Source organism: Muntiacus reevesi, chromosome 10 (genome assembly GCF_963930625.1).
Source record: "Muntiacus reevesi chromosome 10, mMunRee1.1, whole genome shotgun sequence".
Classification (NCBI taxonomy): Eukaryota; Metazoa; Chordata; class Mammalia; order Artiodactyla; family Cervidae; genus Muntiacus; species Muntiacus reevesi.
Genome location: NC_089258.1, coordinates 2897943 through 2923532, shown reverse-complemented (window position 1 = coordinate 2923532; position 25590 = coordinate 2897943). Strand labels below are relative to the sequence as shown.

General features: G+C 48.0%; 1 protein-coding gene across 2 annotated transcripts in view; it reads left to right on the top strand.

The window, feature by feature from the left end:
- The window catches only part of PEBP4 (phosphatidylethanolamine binding protein 4), a 261347-nt gene that overhangs the window by 147107 nt on the left and 88650 nt on the right, over positions 1-25590 (top strand). For both annotated transcript variants that reach the window (XM_065946620.1, XM_065946621.1), the window contains exon 4: positions 2205-2303. In XM_065946620.1, the coding sequence (XP_065802692.1) occupies positions 2205-2303 (99 nt within the window). The remainder of the gene's footprint in view (positions 1-2204; positions 2304-25590) is intronic.

Here is a 25590-nt window from a genome sequence, read left to right as displayed (position 1 = left end):
TAAAAAGAAATAAATCTCTTGACTCTTCCTTCCCATCTAGTAACAGCTGCTCTGCATCTCAGCTGTCCTTCACACTATAGTTTCTCTTTTTATCATCTTTAATAACTATCTTCAGTTCCTCACCTCCCATCTCTTCACCACCTGTTCCAGTCAAGCATCGTCCTTTCTACTCCACTGACACTGGTCTTGCCAAGATAACAGAGATCTCCATGTTGTCAAATTACCTTGCCACATCTGTGTCCTTGTCTTGCTCTGCCTTTCAGCAGCATTCGACACAGCTGATCAACTCCTCCTCCTCGACACATTTTCTGTGTCAGCTTTCATGATACCTTCATTTCAGGTGGTTCCTTGTCTCCCTGGCTGGAGTCTCCTTTGCTAGAGACTCCTCTTCTCTCGGTGTTAGTATGTCCTAGAGTTCACTCATGAGAACTCTTTTCTTCCCCAAGTCTAATGTCTCCACGAATCATCTCATTATTCTATGATGAATTTAGGGGCCATCGTCAGTCCTTGTGATTCAATGACTTCAAAATTCATATATCCATCCTGATCTCTCCTCCAAACTCCTAACTCTGACTTAGATACTTGTTTGACATCAAGAGGCATTTCAAACGTAACATGTCCAAAACAGAACCCTCAGGATCCCCTTTCAAACAGTCTCTTCTGCAAGTCTTCTCCATGGCCTTAAATGGCTCCGTTCATCCAGTTGCCCAAGCCAAAACCCTGAGCCCTCCTCCATTTCTCTTTCCCTACCCGCTCCTCCCTGCCCTACTGTCCAGTCCACCAGCAAGACCCACTGGTGCTCCCTAAAAATACTTCCACAGTCCACCTACTGGCTTTTGTCTCCATTGCTACCATTCTAGTCCATAAGCCATCATCCTGCCATTTACCACTGCAGTAGTTTCCTGTCTGGCTTCCTGCCGACCATTCACTCCCCGTCCAGCCACCAGGACTACTTTTAACAGCGTAAACCAGAGCATATTACTGTCTTGGCTGAAAAATACCCTCCAGTGGTTCTGCATTGCACTTGGAATAAAACTCCCGCCTCACCCAAGTCTGCAAATCCTTCTGTGGCCACAACCCCATCCACCTCTCTGACCCCGTCCACTCTTCTGGCTTGCCTCTAGCCACGTGGCACTTTTTCTGTTGCTCAAATCCTCACTCATTCCCACCTGAAGGCCTTTGAACGGTTGTTTACCCTTCTTAGAAAGCTTACCCTCCATGCTCATGCTCAGTTACTCAGTCATGCCCAGCGCTCTGCAGGGTCAAGCAATGCATGCATGCACAGGGGCCCCCAGTGAGAAGAGGGGCAGGCATGTTGTTGTTGTTGTTTAGTTGCTAAGTCATGTCTGACACTTTCCTGACCCCGTGGACCGTAGCCCACCAGGTTCCTCTGTCTATGGGATTTCCAGACAACAATACTGGAGTGAGTTGCCATTTCCTTCTCCGGAGGATCTTCCCAACCCAGGGACAACACCTGTGTCTGCTATATTGGCAGGCGGATTCTTTATCACTGAGCCACCAGGGAAGCTCTTACTCCCTGCAACCCCTCTCTGTTTTATTTTATGCATAGCACTAATCTCACGTTGGCATTTCCTTGGTTTTTGTTGCTCAGTTTGTGTGTGTGTGTGTGTCTTACCTACAGTAAAATCTTCCTGAAAGTATGGGTCACACTGTCTTGTTCTCTAATTGACTCCCAGTACCTGGAACAGCTTCTGGCCCATAACAGGTGTTCAGAAAATGTTTTGTTGAAGGGATGAATGAATCTGAGCATTCCTTGCGATCGGTACAGCTCCTGACATGGATGTACTAAGCTCTCTTGTATTCGCTGAATTAATGGACAGGTTGCTCCAACTCTGTGTGAGCTTCTTGAGAACAGAAGCCCTATTTCCTTTGTTTCCTCCCCAGCTCCTGGCGTGATACTAGGGACTTCCAGGTGCCGGGTAAATATGCTTGCTTGATTGATTCTTCTTCATAAAGGGAAAGTCAAACTATTAAGCTGCCTACCTAATAGACCAATTCTCTGAGAATCAGCATGTGACACAAGAGGAAAGTCATAAGAACAGGGCTGAATTGAGTAGGAAGCTCCAGGGATGGGTCAGCCTCTGTCGGCTGGAATTGAGGTAAAAGGAGTGTCCGCACCTTGTAGATTTCCGATCTGAATTCTAGCCACGACACTACACTTGTTTCTGGTGAATGTGTTACAGGATGCAGTCTACATCCTGGTGATGGTGGACCCTGATGCCCCCAGCAGGTCTTCTCCCAAAGCTCGATTCTGGAGACATTGGCTGGTGTCAGATATCAAGGTAAGCAGGCCAGAAGGCACTTTCAGACTCAGCGGGCGCTGGGGCCAGAAGATGGTCACTCTCGGCTCTCACTCGGGTTCTCAGCTCTCACTTGGGAGGGTCAGGGACCCCGATGAGCCAGGACTTCTGTGCCAGGTCACCCCCAGCACCCAGCTGTCACAGCCTTGTGCACGTTTTCCAATAATTTCAGAAAATATCCCAGGATCAGTGATACATAGGTAAGCAGGTTCTCAGGATAAGTAGGGGTGGAGCCCCAATTTGTACTGTTTTCCTGATTTCTGTATTGTAAAGACTCCCACTGTCGCCAGTTTCAAGTTACAATGATTTCATAACTGAATTGCAAATTTTCTGAAACTGGAGCAATGGCTCCAGCACACCACTGCCAGGGGCCCGGGGGTGTGGGGCTCCAGGTGATTCTATGTGGTCCTCATGGCAGGGGACTCCTGCAGGATCTGCTCCTGATGGGCCAAGGGGCATGGAGGGGGCCTGGTGATCCATCTCTTTTTCTTTGTACAGAAACAAATGACCTTCCCTTATTTTTCCTTTTGTCATCAGCCATAATTAGAAAGGTGATTGGCTCCGCCTTTCCAGAGTTGGTCTGAGGAACACAAATCCGGTGGCTTGTTAAAGGGGCATTAGATGAAAAAACCAAAATCAAAAAGGCTCTATTGCCAGGCAAGTTTTGGAGACTCTGGGTTAAACTGCATTAATCCCATTCCTCACTGAAGGGCTTTTTAGAGCTTTTAATATCCTAGTATGCGTTATATAACATGCATCTATTTTCCCATCTCACTTGACTATTGAATCTTTTGTTCACAAGCACGTGGCAGTGCACTAGGGGAAAATCCACGCTGTCATCAGACATCCGTGTATTTCTTCTGGAAAGCCTGCCGATGATTTGCATCACGTGTGCAAGGCATCAGCCCCCAAGGATGGTGGGAATCCAGATCTAGAAAGACTGAGTCTGGATTCAGACTGGTTTCCAACTCAGTGATCTCCATCATGTCAGGGAGACCCTCACGGCATTTCATCTTTATCCATAAGATGGGAACCATGTTAACTCTTCTGTATAGTTGTAGTGATCCTACAATGACAGCGTGTACTAAGAGCAGTCTCTAAAACACAGCACATACCACAAATATAGGGACTTCGTATTTTTCCTTCTAGAGCTGTAGGGCAGAGGAAGGGGTATCTGTCTGAACTAGCTATTGACTCTCCTGGTCAAGGCAGGGCTTTCACAACCACTGGAGTGGGGAGGTGGTGGGAGGGTTACCCTGGCAACCAACCTCTGCCCAGTGACCACAGATCCTTCTAAGGATGCTCAGGGGGACAGCCAGTTCTCAGGGGCAGCCCCAGTGACAATCTAGGTAGTGGCTCCCTCCAGGGAGACTTGCAACAGCGGCTTCCAGAACAGAACCCAAGCAGGGCTGAAGAAGGTGGGCAGGAGCAGTGCTCCCACACCCTCCCCTGGCCAAGCCCTGCTCTCCAAGAGCCTTGGAAACACCATAAACCTGTGAAAGGGAAGAGCTAGGGGAGATTGCTGCCATCAGGGGAGGGAGGGGAGCTGAGCATACGAAAAGGAAAGATACTGGATCCTGCCACAAACTAGAGTGGAGGTTCTGTGAGCACTCAAGACTCCCCAGCAGCCACGAGGGGGTGAAACTCTCAAGAAAAGACCATCACTCTGGTCATCATATTTACAGTCTGCCCCCCCCACACACACACACACAGGGCTGCCTGTAAGAAAGTTCTGTGGGCAACTCTGAGGCCCAATTTCAAAAGCTGGAATGTAATGGAATGTGATAATGTGTGCATGTTCAGTCGTATCCAACTCTTTGTGACCCCATGGACTATAGTCCTCCAGTCTCCTCTCTCCATGGGATTCTCCAGGCAAGAATACTGGAGTGGGTTGCCATGTCCTCTTCCAGGGTATCTTCCCAACCCAGGGATCAAACCCCTGTCTCCTGCATCTCCTGCATTGGTTAGTTACCCGCTGAGCCACATTTCAGAGTAGAGGGCTCCTTGGGGTCATGAGGTTGCCTCTTTTCCAAGCCTGAAGTCTCTTCCTGCCTACACCCCTCCCCCAGGACAGGACAGGACAGTGGTGCAAATGCGGTTTCAGCCCTCATAGCCCAGCTCAGAAGCAGAACAGGTGGCAGGTGGCAGCTGGCCGGCGGGACCGCTAAGCCATAGAGCTTACCAGGGCCACCTGCCCGGGTACAGCCCTCAGCCCTCTCTCTTGGGCTGGAGGAAGCTTGGGTTTCCGCTGCATTGTCACCCACTTGCCAGATGCAAGGGTCCAGCAGGAAGCAGCAGCTCTCCCCAGTAATGTCCACTCGGCCTGACCGCCAGCCCCCGTGTTCCGCCAGTTGCACAGCTGGTATGAAAACCAGCCTGGGGTAGGTCTCAGACCGCGAATCTCTGCCAAAGGAGAAGAGGGCGCTGATCAGAAGCACCTCCTGTGTGTCGGTATGCGGCTATGGCTGAGTCGGTCCCCAACATTAAAGCACATTCGGAGCAGCTAGCAAGCTTGTTAAAATGCAGATTCCTGGGTGCCCCTTGGGTCAGGGTGGGGGGGAAATAGGGCATCCACATTCCACAGGCATCCAGGAGGGGTTTAGCAGCTGGAAGCAAGACTGCAGAGCTCCATGACAGAATACCTGGGTCCTTGTTAATATCACCCATTTGTAAAGCAATTTGCAAGTGAAAAGCACGTTTTGAACTTCCTGTTTGTTCAATTCCTGGGTCAGGAAGATCCCTTGGAGAAGGAAATGCCAACCCACTCTGGTATTCTTGCCTGGAAAATCCCATGAACAGAGGAGCCTGTTGGATTACAGTCCATGGTGTCAAAAGAGTCAGATATGACTAAGCAACTAACACTTTCACTACTTTTTTTTTTTCATTGATCCTCTCAATCACTTTGTGAACCAGATATTATCCCCATTTTACAGATGGGGAAACAAAAGCTGCAGAGAGGAAATAATTCCAGTCTCTCAGCTATGCGTGGTAGAGGTGGGTCTTCAATCCTGGTACCTCAACTCCAAACCACCTTCCCACATGGTCAGGGTTCACACCACATCTCTTCCATCAACTCCACTGTGGCCAAAGGCGTGTCCCCATGCCCTCCCTGTATAACGGGAGACATAATCTCTGTGGGTCCCTCGTCATCTTGGGGCTCTGTTTCTGGTTACGTTTTACAAGTGGATGCTTCCAGGGACCCTCCTGAGGGAATAAATAAATTGGTAAATAGAACACAACTGATAAGGATCTCGAACCCCATAAAAGTAAACCCTGCGTGTTATCACAGCCCTTGGCAGCAAGTGGCGTCAGCAATAAGGCATGCCAAAAAGTCACTGCAGATGCAGAAAGGCAGCAGCTCTGTGATTCACAAGGACCACACAGGCAAACCTGGTGGCACCTAGGCTGGCCTCATTAATAGGGCATGAGTGTGTGCCAGGCTGCTTTAGTCGTGTCTCACTCTTCGTGACCCTAGGAACTGTAGCTCACCAGGCTCCTGTGTCCATGCAATTCTCCCAGCAAGAACACTGGGGCGGATTGCCATACCCTCCTCCAGCGGATCTTCCTGACCCAGGGGTGGAACCTACATCTCTTATGTCTCCTGCATCGGCAGGCGAGTTCTTTACCACTAGCGCCACTTGTGGGACTCAGACCTAATTAGGTGGTGGGCTGTACCTCGGCCATGGGAGCCCCTCAGTAGAGACAATTTTTTGGACTGTCTGTCCAGGTTGGAACAGGATATAAACAACTTCTTAGGAATACGTGAAATAACAGCAGCCCCTCCCATGAGAGGCCGGTGGGATCTGGGACAGAGTAGGATAAAGCTTCCATCCTTAAAGAAAAACTAGGAGCTAGAAAGAAGCCTATCAGAAAAGACGAGGCATTCAGGGTACTCTTTGTTCATTCAACACATACGGGTTGGCCATTGTTTGCTATGGCCTAGTGTTGCAGGGTGAGAAATCTGGAGCCAGACTTGTGGTTTGAATTTGAATCCACCAGTGTTAGCTTTGTGATTTTTGTGTGGGGGCTGCGGGGCAGGGAGGCACATGCGCTTCACCCTGTGTCTTCACTTGCTCTCTTATAAAGTGGGGGTTCTGAATGTTCCTACCTCACACTGTTGTTTAGCCCCTAAGTTGTGTCCGACTCTTTTGCGACCCCGTGGGCTGTAGCCTGCCAGGCTCCTCTGTCCACAGGATTTCCTAGACAAGAATACTGGAGTGGGTTACCATTCATTCTCCAGGGGATCTTCCCGACCCAGGGATGGGACCCACCTCTCCCACTTTGACAGGCAGATTCTTTACCTCTGAGCCACCAGGGAAGCCCCCACATTATAAACAAAAGGTTTACTTACTCAAGGGTGTTTAGAACAGGACCCAGAACCCTATAATATTTTGCGTGAGGTTATCATGATTGCTCCAAGTCAGGCCCTATATATAGCCCTGGGGTTGCAAACAAAATAGGGGGACCCCGTGTCATCTGAGGGTTTCTACTCTAGAGGAGGCTGTGTGGGGTCACGAGGGCCGCCAGAAGTCGGCTGGGTTCAGAACACCCTGTACCTGTGGGTTCCCATTTGCTCAGGGACAAGACTAGACTTTAGTCCCCAAACCTGGCCAGACCTGGGCAGGCAGGGACTGATACATAAAGTGTACTGTCTTTCTGAGTCCCCTCTTTGAGAAACCTCTCATTTAGCGAAAAATATTTCGAACAGATCGTTGATACATAGCATCCTTTCTCCTCCACAGTGCTACATCCCTAGCTTTTCCTTTAAGATGCTTTTAGTTCTAGCTCAATCTAATTAACAATCTTTGTGCTCAAGCCTAATTAAGGTATCAATTAATTTGCATCATTCATTTCAGAAAGAAATGCTTATTGGTGGTTCATCTTCTATTTGTCTCCGAAATTAGTGCTCAGGGCTTTTCAGGCAGATACTTTCATTAGGTTTATTTTTATTGTTAATGGGAATATTGAACACAGGGAGATGGTGTGTTAATACTTTCCACAGACTATCACGACTGGTGACACAGAACACAGGAACAATTAAGGAGGCAAGGGTACCTTTCTTCTTCCAAAACAGAAAATCTTCCTAGAAACTGTCAATGATTCTAAAATTTGTCCTGAAAATCTTTTTTGTTTTAAGAAAGAAAAGGAAACGGCAAGTTCATGTTTCGCTTTCATTCAGTGCCCTCAACCTTTGGCAGCTGTAAGTGCAAGCAATTCTGGGCTGAATTGAAAGGACTTTAAGGGTTCATTATTCTGTCTACTTTTCTATAGAATTGGGTTTTTCCATAATGAGAGGCACTTATTTTTTTAAGGACCTCTCAGTCGGTTTGGTGAACGAGATAAAGGGGAAACCCAACAAACAGAGCTGGGATCACAGCCCCTTGCTTACCAGTGAGGTGCTTAGCACGGGTCAGGACTCCTCTGGTGGAACTACTGGTCCGGCTCCTGCGAAGTCTCAGGCAAGTCATTTGACCTCTCTGATACTGTGGCTTCTTGTCTGTAAGGCTGAAACAAATCCTTCCTCTTCGGGATAGAGACAGGAAAAGGGAAATTACATATGCAAAGAGGTGAAGCCTCCCTAGAGAAAGGCACTATATAAAGTGGCAGATTCATCTTCGTTCCTAATCAATTGAGCAGTAGATTCTGTAAAAATTTAAATATATATAAAATTATATAATCTAATTTTCTATACGCTCAGAAACCAGCAATGGTAACAAAGAAGAAGAATAAATGATCTCTATCAGGACCTCAAGTTCAGGTGAAGAGGTCAAACCAAGGAAATAGGACTCATTCATTAGTTTCTTTATTTAGACCTATATTTTTAGTTCTGTTGCTACTATTTGTGCACTTGTCCACGTATGCTTTGCCCTGCCCCATGAGGGTCCATTTTAAGTCATAAACACCTGCAAAGCATGGCTTATGCTCCCTAAGAGCATGTCGGTTTGGACCTAGGAGCCCTAAAGAGCATTTGGTGATGCGGACAATGCAGAGACCCTGGTTATAAACCAGACGTGTACATGGCCACCATGAGGGAGGCAAGAAAGAGCCTGCACTTTGGGGTCAGATGAACTGGGGGAGGCTCCAGGCACTGATACTTCCAGTTGGGAATCTCTGAGCCTCAGTTTCTCCATCCTTAAAATGGGCATGACAATAATATCTATTTCCCAGTATTTGATGAGCTTAAGTTTCATGCCATAGAACAGAAGAGTAGGACCTCCATCAATGTGACTCTCTCCCCCACCACTCCCAACTTTGAGATCTGACCACAGCGGCTACTTAAGATGTAGCAACCTGCCTTAGGCTGTTGAGCTCCTGTTTTGCAAAGTAAGAATTCTAGGCAATGCCCCAACACACAAACCATGTGGTAAAAGCAGCTCATCCTTTCACCTCTCAGTCTAGATGAGTCCAGCCCGGCCTGGTGGAGGAAACTAACCTGACCCAGGCTTTGGTGGAGGAAGTAATTGAGGGGAAGGATGTCTGTCCCGTCATTCATGCGCACCAAGTTGCTTCAGTCATGTCCAACTCTTTGCAACCCCATGAACTGTAGCCCTCCAGGCTCCTCTATCCATGGAACCCTCTAGGCAAGAATACTAGAATGGGTTGCCATGCCCTCCTCCAGCAGATCTTCCTGATCCAGGGATCGAACCGGTGTCTCTTATGTCTCCTGCATCAGCAGATGGGTTCTTTACCACTAGTGCCACCTGGGAAGTCCATCTGGTCATTCAGTCTCTGGGAATTGCCCTGTGACCCCCCTGGACCAGACCAGGGGCTCCTGGAACCATCACAGACCACAGCCTGCATACAGGCCTTGGCTGCAAGCATCAGTCAGGGCTATGCTGTGCCTCCCACACTTCATCCCCAATACTTCCTACTTTCTATTTATTATTTTTTATTTTGTGTGCCTTGCAGCATGCAAGATCTTAGTTCCCCCACCAGGGATCATACCTGTGCCCCCTGCATTGCGAGCACAGTCTTAGCCACTGGCCCACCAGGGAAGTTTCCCCACTTTTATTTTTAACATGTCCCAGCACCCCTCACCGTTTCCTTATCGCTCACCACCCCCACTTGGCTGTCATTGTCCCACCACAGGGACGCCTTGCTTCCCATTCAAAATAGTTTAAATAAACTGTTGCTACAAAGTGGAATATTATCTTCTGATGAATGTTTTTAAAGCCCTTAAGGTTTTCATGGTAATTTGCGGTGTAAAATTATTTGGAGATAAGAGCCAAATTAACTCTCGGATGCTGAGGTCGCTGTGTCCTGTTATCCATGTGAGCACTGTTTAAATATAATCAGCCCTTAGACTAATGCAGCATAATTGTTCATTTGAAATAGCTTTTTTTACTCCATTCAATGAGTCATTAAAATATTCAAGGGATAATGCAGTGAATTGGAAATGAATTTATCATATTATCCCATACATACTGTAGTGCTCCAGGTAACTAAGGAGAAAGGGGGAGAGGGAGGGAGAGAGAACGTGAACATAATGTGCATAGGCAGGAAGGGGGCCAGGATACCCGGGATATGGGAAACGAAGCTCTTAGAGTGGCTTGTGGAAAGTGTGTATAGAGAGGCTGACCAGGAGGGGTGGGGAGAAGGGAAGCGCTGTCCTTTGAAGAGCTCACTGACTCTCTCTCTTTCTCTCTCTCTCTGCACTCTGAGAATCTGTGCTCCACCACAGCTCCGCTGTTAACTTATTTTTATCAAATATGTTTATATCAGAAAGTCGTTATGGAAACCAATTCTGCCATCCAGGAGAATTCCTGGATCAGGCAGAAAACTCTTTCTTTCTCTCTCTTTCTCTCTCTCTCTCCTTTTCTCTCTGTCACACACACACACACACACACTCACACACACACACACACACACCACTCGTGCATGCACACACACTTATAGACACCCCAAAGGGAACAGCAGGCTTGCTCACCCAATGCTGAACTCAGCTCTGACACAGTCAGAGGGTAGCACCCTGGCTCCCCTTCGTGGGCAGAGCTGTAACGTGGCTGAGACTGAGACCAGGTGTCCAACCTCACCCCTTGCCCTGACCTTGGGAACCTGGGCTGTGGCTTTAATTCCTCATGGTCCCCCAGACCCCAGCACCCTCACCCCAAGCACATGCACTAAGGAGAGATGAGGGCAATGTATTTGATGGGGCGGTTCTTCCTCGATCAAGGGAAGGTCCCATGGGTGTGCATGGCTTGCACTGCACCTGGAATACCATCCTCTGTTCTGGTCACAGCCTTTCAAGAAAGACAGTGAGCAGCACAAGAGCAAAGCAACCAGAAAGGCAAGGCTCTGTAGAAACCAGGAAAGCAGGGCTGGGTGCCCTGCCAGAACCCCCAAGGGCAGCCATGAGGACTGACTTTAAGGAGTCTTTAAAGATTTCTTTTAAAATGGGAGGAAATCTATTTGGAAAACAACAGGGAGGTCCTGCTCTTCTCTTCTGAGGAGAATTAGAACCAGTGGGTAAAATTTACGTGGAAGTCAGTTTGGGCGCCATGTAAGAAAACACTTCCTAAGAATTTGAACTGCTTAAGAACTGAGCACATACTCCACAGAGGAGGTAGTACTTAGCACGGAAGGTACTTATTCACCAGTGACTCGAGAATGTTCCCCAGCACAGGAGGTAGACCAGATGATCAGTTAGATATACCCTTTGATATCTGTAGTGTTTCTACCTGCCATGTTTTGCCTCCTCACTAAAGATACTCTTCTTAGAGCTTATACCCTTATATTAACAACAACAATAATAGTTAAAGAAGGAAGAATAAATGGAAAGAGAAAAAAGAAAAAGAAGAGGAAGAATGAAAGGAAACAAAACATTCATACACCAGCGTGTCGTGCTGGACACTGTGCTTCATGAATGTCTCATTTCATCCTCACAAAAGCCCCAGATGAAGGTAATCTAGACCAGAAAATTAAGATCTAGAGGGGTTAAGCACTTGTCCAAGATCTTTTAGCTGGTGAGCAACTAACTGGGATTTGAACCCAGAGCCTGCACATATAATCATGATGCCACATTAGGTCTCCAGAGTTTAGGTAGATTCTACCCCTTGCTACCCATGCCCAACAAAGGTCCATATAGTCAAAGATGTGGTTTTTCCAGTAATCATGTATGCATGTGAGCGTTGGACCATAAAGAAGACTGAATGCCGAAGAACTGATGCTTCAGAATTGTGGTGCTGGAGAAGACTCTTGAGAGTCCTTTGGACAGCAAGGAGATCAAACCAGTCAACCCTAAAGGAAGTCAACCCTAAATATTCCTTGTAAGGACCGATGCTGAAGCTGAAGCTCCTATACTTTGGCCACCTGATTCGAAGAGCCAACTCATTGGATAAGACTCTGATGCTGGGAAAGATTGAGGGCAGGAAGAGAAGGGTGTGACAGAGGATCAGATGGTTAGATAGCATCACTGACTCAATGGATATGGATTTTGAGCAAACTCCAGGAGATAATGAAGGACAGGGGAGCCTGGTGTGCTGCAGTTCATGGGGGTTGCAAAGAGTCAGACACAAATTAGCAACTGACTGAAGTGACCCAAGCCTGGATTCAGCGACCGCTTTTGTCAGGACCAGGTGTGGCCGCTGAGAGGAAGTGGTGCTGGTGTGAAGGGTGCAATCTGAGCTTCCTGGCCTCCCGCCCTTTACCTCCATTCTTGGCCATGCCCACCTCAACCGTAGTGCAGCCGTGACCCGGGCCTTAGAGCAGGGGCCTGGGAGGCAGCTTCTCCAACTTACTTTGAGCAAATGATTCCCCATCCTGAGTCTATTTCCTCAACTGTAAAAGAGGACATTAGCAAAAAAAAAAAAAAAAAAGGAATTTCAATAGCCACATAGTTGCGTTTAGTTGCTAAGTCATGTCCAACTCTTTTACAACACCCTAGACTCTAGCCCACCACTCCTCTGTCCATGGAATTTCCCAGGCAAGAATACTGAGTGGGCAGCCATTTACTTCTCCAGGGGATCTTCCCGACCCAGGGATCAAACCCACATCTGTATTGCAGGTGGATTCTTTACCACTGAGCCGCCTGGGAAGCCTAAGACACATAGGCATGTATGGGAAAACAGTCATTAAAAAAAAAAAAAAGATGAATCCACTGCATCAAACCAGAATGTCGTTGTGAGGACACAATGAGATAAAATGTGTAAAGTATCCAGCACCCAGCACTTAGATGCTACCTATTTGCTATTTCACTACTCCTTCCATCTACTATCTCCCTAACTCCTCTACCAGAAGCTTAGAAAATTGAGTCTTTGATGATAAGGAGCTTACATCACTCCCAAGAGGCAGGTCAGAGCCTGGCAGGAGAATGAGCTGCTCTCATGGTTACCACTTAAAAGACTCTAAGGGGAAAAGCCACCACAGCATAGGACTTAATCAGGAGGTGTTGGGACAACTCTTTAACCTGCACTGTGCTCAGCACTGCAGCTATTTAAAAAATAATAATAATGTAAGACCTACAGACATAGATAATTTGATGAATAAATGTTGGGTGAATTTTAAATGTGTTTTTTCTGTTCTGCAGTTGGAAAGACAGGGCTAATGTATAGGAAACGGAGAGTAGAACTCATGGGATATCAGTATCAACTCCAACTGGGCCCTTTAGACTCAGGCGGCTTTGCGAGTTCAGATCGCTCTCCCCTCTGCAGTGAGGTAATGCCTCCTCCTTCAAGGCTCAGCTCAAATGTCAGCTCCACTGAAAGGCTCTCTCTGAGGCCTCCAGACTGAGTTAGTCAGTCCTGCCCTGAGCTCCTATTACACTCAGTCAACCTCTGTTAGTGTCTTTATCACATGGATTTGTTATTATTTATGAGACTCTTTTCTCTGTTAGACCACGAGTTCCTGGAGGGTAGGATTGTGTCTTATATCCTGAGTGCTTAGCACAGTGCCGGGAACATGGAAGACCTTCAGTCAGTGTTGAATAGATCGGTGAATGAAGGCATGAAGGAATGAATGGATAAAAGAATGAAGGAATGGATGGATGGATAGTGGCTGGGCAGGTAGAGGGATGGATGTATGAGGTGATACTACATTGTGATGGCTTCACAGTGGAGACAAGAGCTGTGCTGGGGCTTGAATTATGAGCAGGCCTAAAAAAGTCAAAGGATATGGGATTGTATTTCAAGAAGAGAAGAGAATCACTGAAAGTTCAGACATGTGAATGGCGTAGAAAGAATTACAAACACAGAATTAAAAGCCAAGATGCCTGAGTTAATTAAGGCCCCTTTTATCACCTCTCCCTGGGGGGTTATTGCAAAAGCCACATAACTGAGCCACTTCCTATAACCTCATCCCTTACAAAAGTATCTATCTTTCCTTCATGGGTTGATGTTTTCTAAAATTGAAATATGATCATATTACTTCCCTAGTTGAAGCCTTCAGTGACTCCTCAGTATCTCAGGACAGACTCCTATCTGGTCAGTATACTATATTGCTTATTTTAAAATTTTTATTGAAATATAGTTGATTTACAATGTTGTGTTAATTTCTGCTATACAGCAAAATGACTTGGTTTTATACACACACACACATATACACAAGCATTCTTTTTCATCTTCTTTTTAAATTTATTTTATTTTTTGGCCTCGTGACATATGGGATCTTAGTTCCCTAACCAGGGATCAAACCCATGTCCCCAGCAGCAGAAGCCCAAAGTCTTAACCACTGGACTGCCAGGGAAGTCTTCTATTCATCTTCTTTTACATTGTGGTTTAGCGCAGGCTATTGAGGACAGTTCCCCATGCTATACTTAGGACCTTGTTGTTTATCCATCCTGTATGCAATAGTTTGCTTCCTGGTCAGCATATTATTTAAGGCCTTGGGCTCTGGCCCTCCCGGCCCCACCAGCCCCCCACGGTGCTCCTGCCAAGTTGCATGCGGTGTCTCAAACCTGCTGTGTGTCTCAGGCCACTGTGGACCATTACTAGCACTGGTCCTTCTTCCTAGGAAGCTGTTCTGCAATCTGAAAACACTTACTTGCTTTAAAGAAGTTAAGATCTCTAGATGAATGACACCTTCAAGGTCCAGAAAAAGCTGAGACTTAGGTTCACAGAGTCACTTCCAGAAATAGGAAAGGAAAATGTGGGTTCCTGAATTTAAGTTGGTGAGTGTAATATCCATCCGCATCAAAATTCCATAACAATTAAAAAGCAGATGGTCTGAGACAGCAGAGGAAGCATTGAACACTGTGAGTCTGCATAAACTCACTGAAAACAAGTCACTCCTGACCACTCAGATGTCTTTGCTGATGAATGCACTGGTCCAGTGGACCAGGAGAAGGAGCTAAGTAAGCATAGCATGGCTTAACTGACCAAGGCTTCAGACCAAGTCAGCCATGGTAAACTGTGGGCAAGGAGGACAAATATGGCTTCAATTTAGGACTGTTGTGTTCAGTGGGTTTGTGGCTTGTAGCAAACCATTCCTGAAGTGACTAGTAGATTGTGCTTCCCTGGTAGCTCAGATGGTAGTCTGCCTGCAATGCGTGAGACCCAGGTTTGACCCCTGGGTTGACTCCAGGGAAGATCCCCTGAAGAAGGGAATGGCTAACCACTCCAGTATTCTTGCCTAGGGAAATGTGGCTTCAATTTATGACTATTGCGTTCAATGGGTTCAGGATTTAGTTAGCAAACCATTCCTAAAGCATGTTGACTAATAGATTAGCATCAACCTCCAGGGCAGTTCCTAGTGACATGCCACGGGATTCTGTCAAAGGGCCTACCTGGTTCAATATCTATATAGATAGCATGCTCACTGAATGAAGGGCACCCAATAAGTTTCAAGGAATTGCTAACACGCAGAGTGACACAAAACAGTTAATTCTGGCAAATTTGGAAGGATGGGCCTGCAATGAAAAAATTAAACTTAGTAGAGATTAATCTCAAGTTCTATATTTAGGTTCCAAATCAATTGCACAAACACCGAATGGGGAAGACTTGGCATAGCAGAAGTTCATGAAGGGAAAAGATCAGAGCACTTTTCATTAATTTTTAAGCTAATTTTAAGCTAATAATAGAATGTCAAACCATAATGCAGGAGTTAAGAAAGTTAATATAATCTTAGATCCATCAATAGAAGTAGAGGTTTTTAGATGATTGAAGATTATAAATCCCCTTTTTCTGCATCAGTCAGACCACCTCTGCTCATTCATTCATTCTGTATGTGTTCAGCACATCTTAGGCCATAGGTTTCATTCAAGCATCGCACATCAAATTTTATAAAGTCAGATCCTTCCAGTGAGGACTGCCCAGGCTGGTGAGGAGAGCAGAGAAGTCAATCAATGATTACAGTACATAGTGGAGCGGGGTTAGGATGAAGTTAAGTCCCAAGAACCACGGGAGAAGAGATGGTGGGCAAGGGGGAGGTCTCCATGGAAGAGGTGACCCTTGCACAGACCCTTAGACAGAGTAGAATCCACCAGGCGAGCAGGTGAGGAAAGGGCCTCCAGGCAGAGGGAACAGCAAGAAGGCCAGTGCAGCTGGAGCACCGTGATCAAGGGGGCATGCAGGGGCGACGAGCTCAGTGAGGGCCACCAGGAGGCTAGGGAGCATGGGGGCTCGGAGCCCTGACCACTCACCCATTGGAATCACCAGGCAGCAGTACCCAGACCAGCTAGGTCAGAACCTCTGGGAGTGGAGCCCAGGCATCAGCTTACTCAAGATTCCCAGGTGATGCAGATGATATGCATATGGGTAGCAGCAGAGGGAAAGAGGGAGCGGTCATTCGACGAGTACACGGTTTTAGTTATGAAAGTTGACTCATTTCTAGGGATCTGATGTACAACATCAATACTGTATTGTACCTTTAAAATTTTGTTAGGAAGGTAGATCCCAAGTGCTCTTATCACCATAAGAAGGAAAAAGAAAGAGAGAGAGAGAGGAAGAGGGACAGGAAGGAGAGAAAGAAGGAAGGGAGGAAGGAAGGAAGGAAGGAAGGAGGACTTCCCTGGTGGTCCAGTGATTAAGACAGTGATTGCAATGCAGGGGGTGCTGGTTCAATCCCTGGTCGGGGAACTAAGAGCCCACGTGCCACGTAGCACAGCGGGGAGAGGGGAGCACACACACACAAAGGAAGGAAGGAAGGAAGGGAAGATGCGTGTGGGATTGACAGCCACTGTTGTAGGGCTTTGTGTCCAGGCCCGGGCAGGGAGTTTGGTCCATGGGCTGTTGGCGGACTCTAAATAGGAGGATGAAAACAGTTTTGTGTTTTTAATGACCACTGCCTGCTGCTAGGGTGGTTACAAGAGGCCCTTTGCTCCTCTGGGAGGGACAAGAATGACATGTACCAAGGTGAAGGCTGTGGACCCAAAGAGGACAGTGTTGGGTCTTTATTGATGCTTAGAGTCAACAGGACCTGCTGCTGGATTCAAAGTGGCAGGTGAGAGCTCTTAGATCTGGAGCCTGAGTGAAGGGCAGAGCCTTCACTTAGATGGGGAACACTGGAGGGTGGGGTATGTGGGTGGAAAACTGGAGGTGAATCCTGGGACTTCCCGGTGCCTCAGATGGTAAAGAATCTGCCTGTCAATGCAGGAGACCGGGGTTTGATCCCTGGGTCGGGAAGATCCCGTGGCGTAGGAAATGGCAACTTGCTCTAATATTCTTGCCTGGAGAATCCCATGGACAGAGGAGTCTGGCGGGCTACAGTCCATGGAGGATACAGTTGTCTCCTAGACATGTTAATTCTGGGACGCTCTTTAGGTCTCTGAGTGCAGATTTCAAGTAGGAGATTGAAATGAGTCTGGAAGTCAGGAGAGATGCCCAGAGAGGAGGCCTGGCTTTGGAGGGATACTTCAGTTGGCAGAGGGTGGAGATTGACAGCCCTGGGGCTGAGAGCAGGGAGGCGATGCTGAAGAAGAAGCCATCTGCCGGGGACTGGGCAAGATCTTGGGTGTGACGGTCTCTTGGATGCTTCCTCCAGCTCTCAGCTACTGGGCTTTTATACATGAGTCTGACACCAGCCGGCCTGGAGCAGAGCATCACGGGAGGAGAGGAGACAGGCAGCGAGACCAGGGTGGGGGAGTGTGGTAGGGGGCCGTGAGGAGTCTGTTCTGCAAAGCAGGAGACTGGGCAACACTTTGGAGACAGTTTGGAAGCAGGACTCAGAAGACTGGCGTGCTAGGTCCCTGGCTGGCTGGGAGATGCTACAGGATCTGCCCGTCTTGTGGGTCTCAATTCTCTCATCTGCAGGATGAAACATTAGATGGGCGATAAGGACCTGCACAGAGAGGCTATGATTCCACACTTGATCCTCTAATCAGCAGTCCTCAACCTTCCTTTGTGTCAAAATGTTATTCACATGCTGCACACAGTCCCCTGGGCCTTCTCGCATGTAAAACAAGCTCCAAGTTCCTCGCAATTCCCAGGGCACTTGCCCTCTCAATCCGCAAAGTGTGGGAGAGAGTAGCATCATTAGAAGGGGGATGTGGAAGCTGATCCCATCTATTTTAAAAGGTAAATACTCATGGGAGCTTTCCCATTAGCAATGCCTGCTTGGAACCTACTTCCCTGTGATTTACGACCCAAGGTTGGGATCCATGTCAGGGGGGTGTCGCAAACCTCAGCTGCACACTTTAGGGACCTGCGTGGGCTGATGAGCAGGGCGGGGCCCGAGCAACTCAGGTTGGGGCAAGTCAGCTAGTGGCCTGCTCCTGCTCCAGGAGGAGGATGGCCATGACAAGAGGCTAGCTGGGGGGAAGCGGGGGTGGGGGCAGCACCTGCAGGAATCCAGGCCCCAGGGTGAGCCACAGGCCCTAAGGGGGGTCAGCAGGCAGGGAGGGGAGCCTGGTGTGTGTGTCCCACAGCTCTTCTGCCAGCCTTGGGCTGGAAGGACAGGGTGGAGTCAGTGTGGTGAGGTCAGAGGCAGAGGGGGCAGGAGAAAGCAAACCCCTCCCTGCAGTGGCTCTGTCACTTCCCAGAGAGATGAAGAGGAGGAAACACAGTCCAGACTCCTGGGGAAGAATCTGGGCTCTGCTTGGGTGTGGGGGCAGGGAAGCCAGGAGGGACTTAAATAGGGTGCAAGACAGCACCCAGCCCCGAGCTCCCTGGGTCGCTGGCCTGTCAAGCAGCTAAGCATTAGCTTTCTCCTTTCAAAGAGAGTGGAAGTCACTGTTTTCTTGTCTCGGTTTGATGAACAGATTCTGGGTGGCAGGAGTCACCATAGAAACAGGTGCTATCTTAAGCAAATGAGCCTTATTAACCTTAAGAGTGGTGGAGTTTTCACAAGATTGCACATATAGGGTAGGAGGGAGAGCGAGGTTTGGTGGGGGGAGGGCCGCTGCGGCTGGGGAGCCAGGCTGCTCTGGGCGTGGATGCGGGCATGCACCTGTGGGCCTATGTGCACGAGTGTGCATGCAATGTGGGTGCAGGCCTGCATATGCTTTTGCAAAACTGCCTCCCAGGGAGTGAGCTCAGGTTCTAGCTTTGCCCTAAGACATGAACACGTTCTCCCACAGAAACCTCTCAGCCTCCTAGGGAACTGGCCTTAAGGGAGCAGAGGTCAGAGGCCTGCCTCAACCCTTGACTCTTAGAGTTGTTTCCCGTCCCCGCATATCAGGGGCAGGTGCCTCCCCGAGAGCCCTCTGATGCAGGAGGCAGTATGATGCCTCCATGGGAGCCAGGAATACAGGCACGGGGTGGGTGGGCCTGGGTCCATAAGGCTGCTCTGGAATTCTGAGCCAATGAGACTACCCTCCATGAACCCCAGTCTGTAAAAAGCAAAAGAAAAAACAAAAACAAAAAAAAACCCGACCCACACAGGTTTCCCTGGTGGGTCAGTGGTAAAGAATCCGCCTGCCAAAGCAGGAAATATTGATTTGACCCCTGATCTGGGAAGATCCCACTTGCCGCAGTGCACCTGGGCCCACATGCCACAATTACTGAGCCTGTCCTCTAGAACCCGGGAGCCACAACTACTGAAACCCTTGAGCCCTAGAGCCCTTGCTCCACAACAGGAGAAGCCACCGCAACGAAAAGCCCGAGCACCACAATTAGAGAACACCCCAACTTGCCGCAGTGAAGACCCAGCACAGCCAAAAGTAAATAAATTTTTTTTAAAAAAGGCAAAACACCACACGCCTCACAGGGCTGACGAGAGGACCTGGGTTGATACAGAGCGTCTCCTCCATCCCTCCCCCTCTCTGTGTGGACCCCCTTTCTGGGGTGAGGAAAGGGATGTCTCCCCCAGGCACAGCTGTGACCTGGCGAAGGTTTTCCAAAGCCAAGCATCCTCTTTCCCAGCATCCTCTCATCATATAAGTTTCTACTCCTACCTGCTGTGGTTTTAGGACAAAGAGCCTGCCCTCAGGGAGGTTACCATCTTTTGGTGGGGAGGGGAAGGATTTTAAAACTAAGAAACACCACCAGGAAGTAGTAGATTGGGTAGAGGAAGAGTTATTTACTAATATTGCTATTGTTCACTCTTCGGGACACCTTGGACTGTAGCCCGATAAGCTCCTCTGTCCGTCGAATTTTCCAGCAAGAATACTGGAGTGGGTTTGCCATGTCCTCCTCCAGGGGATTTCCCCAACCCAGGGATTGAACTCATGTGTCCTGAATTGGCAGGCAGATTCTTTGCCACTGCGCTACCTGGGAAAGCCCAGAGAGAAGAGCTTTAACAGCTCACAGGGAGCGGGCAGCCCACGAGGATGGGTGCAGGTTTGAAGGCCTAGCAGGACCCAGCAGCAAAGAGGAAATGTCCAAGGAAAGTGTGTATTCACCCCTGGAGGCAGACTCAGCCAAATCCTGGACTGCTCCTACTGCGTGAAAGGTAACTAGGAAATTGGCACTCTCACTCTGGATCCAGAGCTATGCATATTGGCTCCAAGAAGCTTGTCTGCTGCCCTCTGCAGCCCCACCTTGGGCAGGACACTCAGCCCAACCCCGTCTGGTGCCAGCTCCAGGGAGTAAACCTGAACCACCATCCCACAGGCTCTGAGGACCAGTCAGTCCCTTGAGGCCCCGCCGCATGTAACCTGCAGGCACAGGATGGAGCCAGCCTGCCCAAGGACTATGCCCTCCTAAGGACAATTTTCCTCTGCCCAGAGGAGTAAAGCGTCCTGATACAGGTCTGAAGCTGGGGTGGCAGCCCAGAGGATGGACTGTTGCGTGCTTCATAGATTTCTTGATCTCCAGCTCTGGAAAGGACCTCAGATTTATGTGGTCCTGCTTCTCCATTTTAGGCTTCCCGGGTGGCTCAGTGGTAAAGAATCCACCTGCAGTGCAGGAGATGCAGGAGACTTGGGTTCAATCCTTGAGTTGGGAAGATCCCCTGGAGTAGGAAATTGCAACCCACTCTAGTTTTCTTGCCTGGAGAATCCCACGGACAGAGGAGTTTGGCGGGCTATAGTCCATGGAGTCACACAGAGCCGACACAACTGAATCAACTTAGCAGGCACACACTCTTCCATTTTACAGATGAAGAAGCTGAGGCCCAAAGTCATCTAAGCTCTATGTTGCAGAGTATAGACCAGAATTGAAGAATCCCAACTTTTAGTCCCACTGCTTTTTGCTGTCACCATCGCAAGCTTGCTGAATGAGAGAATATCAGCACTGGAGGTCAAGGAGAGACTGGCAGGTGCCTAAATGGTTGCATTGGGTGACTAACCAAGTCCAGGAAAGGAGAAAGAGAAGCTTTATACTGCACTCCCAGCTCTCACAGCCTCTCTGTCTCAAAATCAAAGTTTGGCATTTTGTGAGCATCACCCGGCCCCAGTCAAGGACCACAATTTTAATAGTTCCAAAAACATTCTCTCGGTCCGCCCATCCCTTCCTCCCAAATTTTCTTCCCCATTGGCTTTATTGTTCAGTCTTTGCAACCCCATGGACTGCAGTATGCTAGGCTTCCCTGTCCTTCATGATCTAGAGTTTGCTCAAACCCATGTCCATTGAATCAGTGATGCCATTCAACCATCTCATCCTCTGTCACCCCTTTCTCCTCCTGCCCTCAATCTTTCCCAGCATCAGAGTCTTTTCCAATGAGTCAGCTCTTCACGTCAGGTGGAGAAGTACCTGAAATTCCTTAATAGCCAGGAAAGCATCATATCACAATCAAAGGTGAGGCTGAAAGGACTGCTTATACTGGGACTGACTTAAGGCTCAAACCCCAAGTGGCAGTAAAAAAAAAAATACTGAAATTTGACTGGGCCACTCGGAGGAAAACAGAGCAGGAGGTCACTGGGCAGTGAAGGAAAATGAGGTCAGGGGGATGGAGCAGGAGGGAGAGTCAGAGGAGAGGAGGGGGATCTGAACCTGCTTGGGGATCCCCCACCAAAGACCACGCTGTTTCCTCTGCACCAGCTGCCCAAACACGAGGCTGTCCCCTCTCCTAGAGCTGTGGTTGTTTCCAAGATTCAATGCATAGAAGTGACGGAGTAACGATGTGGAAAGATCGATGCCATTAAAGGAAGCTTTATTACTCACAGTTCCCAAGAGAAGGGGGCATGCCTGGCCATGCAGGGCCACATGGGGAAGCCCCAGTGTCAGTCAGGAAGCAGAAGGAGTGAAAGACAAGGATGGCCCAGGGCCTATACTGTGGTTTCTGCGGGAAGGAATAGGTAGGGAGGGTAGGCAAGTTTGAGCAGTCTTAGCATTGGAGAGTTTGAGTAATCTTGGCAGGCTCTAGGCTATGGGGATGGTCTCCAGTTGCCTGGTACCTGGCCCTAGGGTGATTAGGACAAGAGAATATTGACTTGGTGTTGAAATTGAGATATAGGATGTGGTCGGGGGTATGGCCTTGAGGTTGGTTGGTTCTATTTATTTTCAGGCTAGTTGTTTGCTGTCCCTGGGAATCGTGGAGCTAGTTGTAAAGAATCTCCCTGTCAATACAGGAGACATAAGAGACGTGGGTTCAATCCCTAGGTCCAGAAGATCCCCTGGAGGAGGGTATGGCAACCCACTCCAGTATCCTTGCCTGGAGAATCCCATGGACAGAGGAGCTTGGAGAAGCTACAGTCCATGGGGTTGCACAGAGTTGGACACAACTGAAGTGACTTAGCACTGACAGAAATTGGCTAGCCCTGGAGGGGGAGTCTCTCCAGCATCAGCAAGCCCTCAGGATGTCAAAACATGAGAAAATACAGAAAATGAAAGACATGATCAATATACCCCTCTTCTCTCCAAAAGCTGCTCTTTTTTAAAAGTTCTGCTCAAAATCCACCTTGCTCACCATGCTTCCCCTCGACTCCAAGGCCCCTGCCCGTCTCTGGCCTCCCACGTGGCACTTGGTCTGGCCACACCACTGAGCACTGGATCCCATGCTGTCTTGCCTCCTAGTGGTCCCAGGGCACGTGCCCTAGTTTCCCAGCCTCTTGGGAAGACTCTGCTTGCCCTCTTCCTGCCCTGGTACACATCTGGCCCTTGGCCCAGAGCACAGCGATTCTTCTCAGCATCAGTCCTTCCCAGCTACCCTCCCGGCCGAGGTACACACATTCACCACCTCACCTTTCATGCTTTCATCCCCTGGCCGGATAATTCTCAACCTTAGAGAAGAAGTGTTCACCGTCAGTTACAAAGGCACTGGTTCTCATTTTTATACCATCCTAGTGACTTTGCTTTTTAAGTGAATGGACAACAATGTACAGTTTTTCCTATGTGGCCACTGGTTTAAAACACTCTGACTCTGTTTTTTCATTCAGTTTTGTGGGAGAAGGGGACTTGTACATAAGGTCAGTCCGGCCTCCTCAGAATCATGTTAAATGTGGCTAACAGTGTAGATACAGAACTGTAGTTAGTTGTGCATTTGTGATTTTTATCTCTCTGTTGTTTGTTTTTTCATTCACTCACGCTACACTGTACCATCCCACCCGCGGACAGCAGCTAAGCTCTCTTCCTCTGGTCCTCTGACCACAGAGACCCCTCAGCCGTCTGCCAACCACCTCCTCCAGCAAACACACACCCTCCACTGACTGCCGCTCCTGCTCACCACTGGTGACATCCTCCCACCTTGAAACCTCTTTCTTCCCATTCTCCCCATGAGAAGGATCCTCTCCTTTCTCCTCTCCCAAACCAAAGCCTCCCCGATTTCCAAACCCTGCTCAAAGTCCCGCATGTCACCTCTGAATCACACTGAACTCCTGTCAACTAGTTCACTCACTTTGAGTAGAATCATTCATCTCCCTGGGCCTCGGTGCCCTCCCAGGTAAAATGAAGAGGTGGCCAGCATGATCCCCTAGGTCCCTTCAAGCTCTGAACCATCTGGGGTACTGACATTCTTCATAGAGTCATTCCTTGATACATGGCAAACATTTCTTCTTGGGAGACATGTAGGCAAATATGGCTCTTATGCCTATCATGTCCTTTCCAAGGAGCAAAATCCAGAGAAAGCTTTCTCAGCTGCTTATTAATAACCAAACTGTCCATTGTTACAATAGCTAGAGAATTCTGTTCAACTCAACCATGATTTACTGGGCTTGCCTTCTGAGTTCAGCTCTCTGCTGGGCATCCTGGAAGCTCTAAAAGAATAGGATTAAATTCTTGCCCTCAAGGAACTCAAAACTCAATGCGGCGATTAATTACACATATGCACACCTACACATACGTTTGAGAATTGCCAAGGGAACTGGGTGCGTTTATAGGTTAAAGAGCCAACTTGAGTCACTGCTTTAAATCCATACTTTAGATTTGCCAATACTTGACTCTGAATATCTGACAATAGGCCGATGTTCACATACATGTTCATATAAATATTGAGTGTCCACCAATGGTGTGGGCACTGTAGTGACCACCTCAGGCTCAGAGATCACACCTTTGGGATTTGGCCAATATGTTTCCGATTTTAAATATCCCCACCTACTTGCCCTCTTAACCAAAAAAATGTCAAGAATTCTCACATTTCAGCACATAAACTGTACCTCCCTATTGTGTGTGTGTGTGTACATACATATATATATGTATATCAGTTCAGTTCAGTTCATTTGCTTAGTCGTGTCCGACTCTTTGCGACCCCATGGACTGCAGCACGCCAGGCTTCCCTGTCCATCACCAACTCTCCCAGAGCTTATTCAAACTCATGTCCATCAAGTCAGTGATGCCATCCAACCATCTCATACTATGACGTCCCCTTCTCCTCCCACCTTCAATCTTTCCCAGCATCAGGGTCTTTCCCAATGAGTCAGTTCTTCGCATCAGGTAGCCAAAGTATTGGAGTTTCAGCTTCAGCATCAGTCCTTCCAATGAATATTCAGGACTGATTTCCTTTAGGATGGACTGGTTGGATCACCTTGCAGTCCAAGGGACTCTCAAGAGTCTTCGCCAACACCACAGTTCAAAAGCATCAATTCTTCAGCGCTCAGCTTTCTTTATAGTCCAACTCTCACATCCACACTTGACTACGGGAAAACCATAGCTTTGACTAGACGGACCTTTGTTGGCAAAGTAATGTTTCTGTTTTTTAATATGCTGTCTACGTTGGTCATAACTTTTCTTCCAAGGAAGAAGCGTCTTTTAATTTCATGGCTGCAGTCACCACCTGCAGTGATTTTGGAGCCCCCAAAAATAAAGTCTGTTACTGTTTCCACTGTTTCCCCATCTATTTGCCATGAAGAGATGGGACCAGATGTCATGATCTTAGTTTTCTGAATGTTGAGTTTTAAGCCAGCTTTTTCACTCTCCTCTTTCACCTTCATCAAGAGGCTCTTTAGTTTTTCTTCGATTTCTGACATAAGGGTGGTGTCATCTACATATCTGAGGTTATCGATATTTCTCCCCGCCATCTTGATTCCAGCTTGTGCTTCATCCAGTCCAGCATTTCTCATGATGTACTCTGCATAGAAGTTAAATAAGCAGGGTGACAATATACAGCCTTGACTTACTCCTTTCCCTATTTGGAATCAGTCTGTTGTCCCATGTCCAGTTCTAACTATTTTTTCTTGACCTGCATACAGATTTCTCAGGTGGCAGGTCAGGTGGTCTGGTATTCCCATCTCTTGAGGAATTTTCCACAGTTTGTTGTGATCCACACAGTCAAAGGCTTTGGCGTAATCAATAAAGCAAAAGTATATTTTTTTCTGGAACACTCTTGATTTTTCTATGATCCAATGGATGTTGGCAATTTGATCTCTGTTTCCTCTGCCTTTTCTAAATCCAGCTTGAACCTCTGGAAATTCACAGTTCTCGTATTGTTGAAGCCTGGCTTGGAGAATTTTGAGCATTACTTTACTAGCTTGTGAGATGAGTGCAGTTGTACAGTAGTTTGAACATTCTTTGGCATTGCCTTTCTTTGGAATTGGAATTAAAACTGACCTTTCCCAGTCCTGTGGCCACTGCTGAGTTTTTCAAAA